The sequence below is a fragment of the Haplochromis burtoni genome, unplaced genomic scaffold, assembly GCF_018398535.1.
Source record: "Haplochromis burtoni strain Fernald_Lab_line unplaced genomic scaffold, NCSU_Asbu1 Contig_3576, whole genome shotgun sequence".
Classification (NCBI taxonomy): Eukaryota; Metazoa; Chordata; class Actinopteri; order Cichliformes; family Cichlidae; genus Haplochromis; species Haplochromis burtoni.
The window spans coordinates 4,934-6,456 of record NW_024585937.1 but is presented as its reverse complement, the minus strand read 5'-3'; the positions used below and the strand labels follow the sequence as shown (position 1 = coordinate 6,456).

General features: G+C 46.4%; 1 protein-coding gene across 1 annotated transcript in view; it reads left to right on the top strand.

Annotated features, from left to right (window-relative positions):
• The first annotated feature begins 100 nt into the window (after window positions 1-100).
• Window positions 101-1,523, top strand: part of LOC102308611 — a 6,129-nt gene continuing 4,706 nt past the window's right edge. Inside the window, exons 1-2 of the mRNA XM_005953370.2 lie at window positions 101-242; window positions 328-441. Of these exons, the coding sequence (XP_005953432.1) occupies window positions 101-242; window positions 328-441 (256 nt within the window). The remainder of the gene's footprint in view (window positions 243-327; window positions 442-1,523) is intronic.

Below are 1,523 nucleotides of genomic sequence, written 5' to 3'. Positions count from 1 at the left end.
GTGGGACCGTGATGAGTTCAAGAAGCCAACAGTCCACGTGCGTCTGCAGAGCGGAGATGAGCTGAAAGAACAAAACCATCGTTACTCCAACCGAACATCAATGAGAGCCGACGCTCTGCAGACTGGAGACCTCAGCCTCACTCTGAGGAACCCTACAGTCTCTGACAGTGGAACCTACACCTGCACCACCCGGAAGTATGGACGAGATCTGAGGCGGACAGAAGTATACCTGAGGGTCAAAGGTCAGTGCTGTCAACAGTCAGAGTAGAAGTGAACTCTGATGTGAATCATGTTCGATGATGGTGTGGTTGTTTGCATTGATTACAGAACCTCCACTCTGGCCCAGAGTCCTCGCAGGTGCCCTGCTTCTCCTGGTTGTCCTGATTGTTGCCTTTGGCGTCATCCTGTATTGTGAACATAAAAGGCTTAAGACTGTAGAAGGTACGTGAGTGTGTTATAAAGTGTGCACGGTTTACAGTGAGCTGAGATTCAGTGGCTTCACCCTGCTGTTTGGTGCAGTAAAGAAATGCTGCTGAACTTAATCGGTGATGTTTTAGTTCCTTCTTCCTTCACGTTTCTTCCAAGCATTACCTCTGAAGGTAGTGAGATCTGCTTGTCATCACACCCGTGTTAATCACTGACACAATCAACGGAGACATGAAACTGTAAATCTGCTGCTTCTGTAATAGAGCCTGCTGTAGCTGATGAAAGAACTTCCACAGGTAAATACATAAAAAGAAGAAGGTGGAAAAGGAAAAGCATGTGAAGAGTTACACCATGTAACATTAGAACAACTTTTTCGGGCGGAGCTGCTCATTTCTGCTCCACAGGTAACGACACCTGCTGAAGCAGTGGACATCACTGCGCCCCAGCATGATCCATACCTACAGGTTAAAGAAGCTGACCGCACTCCATGAGTGTCTGGCAGGACAAATGAACCAGCCGCTAACGGATGAGACACACCTGGAATAACTGACTGAAGGCTGGACAGTCCTGATCCCCAAGGATCCCCTGAAGGGACCGGTCTCACCCAACTACAAGATGATAACCTACCTCAGGACCACATGGAAGCTCCTGTCAGACATCATAGAGGCTAAGATTGTCATGTGAGGTTATGCAGCCTGCATGTGGACTCAAATCCAGACACTCGTGCACAGAAGAAAAAAAAAAACTTAGAATGGCAGCTTTATTTATTGGAAAAACATCCATCATAACATAAACTCACAGAAAAACAAACCAAAACCTTGAGTATGAAACTCAGAACAACACACTGGGAAACTAGAAACACAGAACTAAAACTGAAACCAGAAACAAATAGAGGCTTACAGCACATGAGGAGGTACGACGTGACAAAGGGCAAAGGAAAACACAGGGCTAATATACACAAGGGAGTAACGAGTGAATGGGAAACAGAAAGAACCCAAACAGGGATCCTAGAGTACTTAGAGCTGTATCAACAGGGACCTTAGAGCCTTCATCAGGCGTCACAAGCACATGTTGCATTTACCAGGGACAGCTGCATA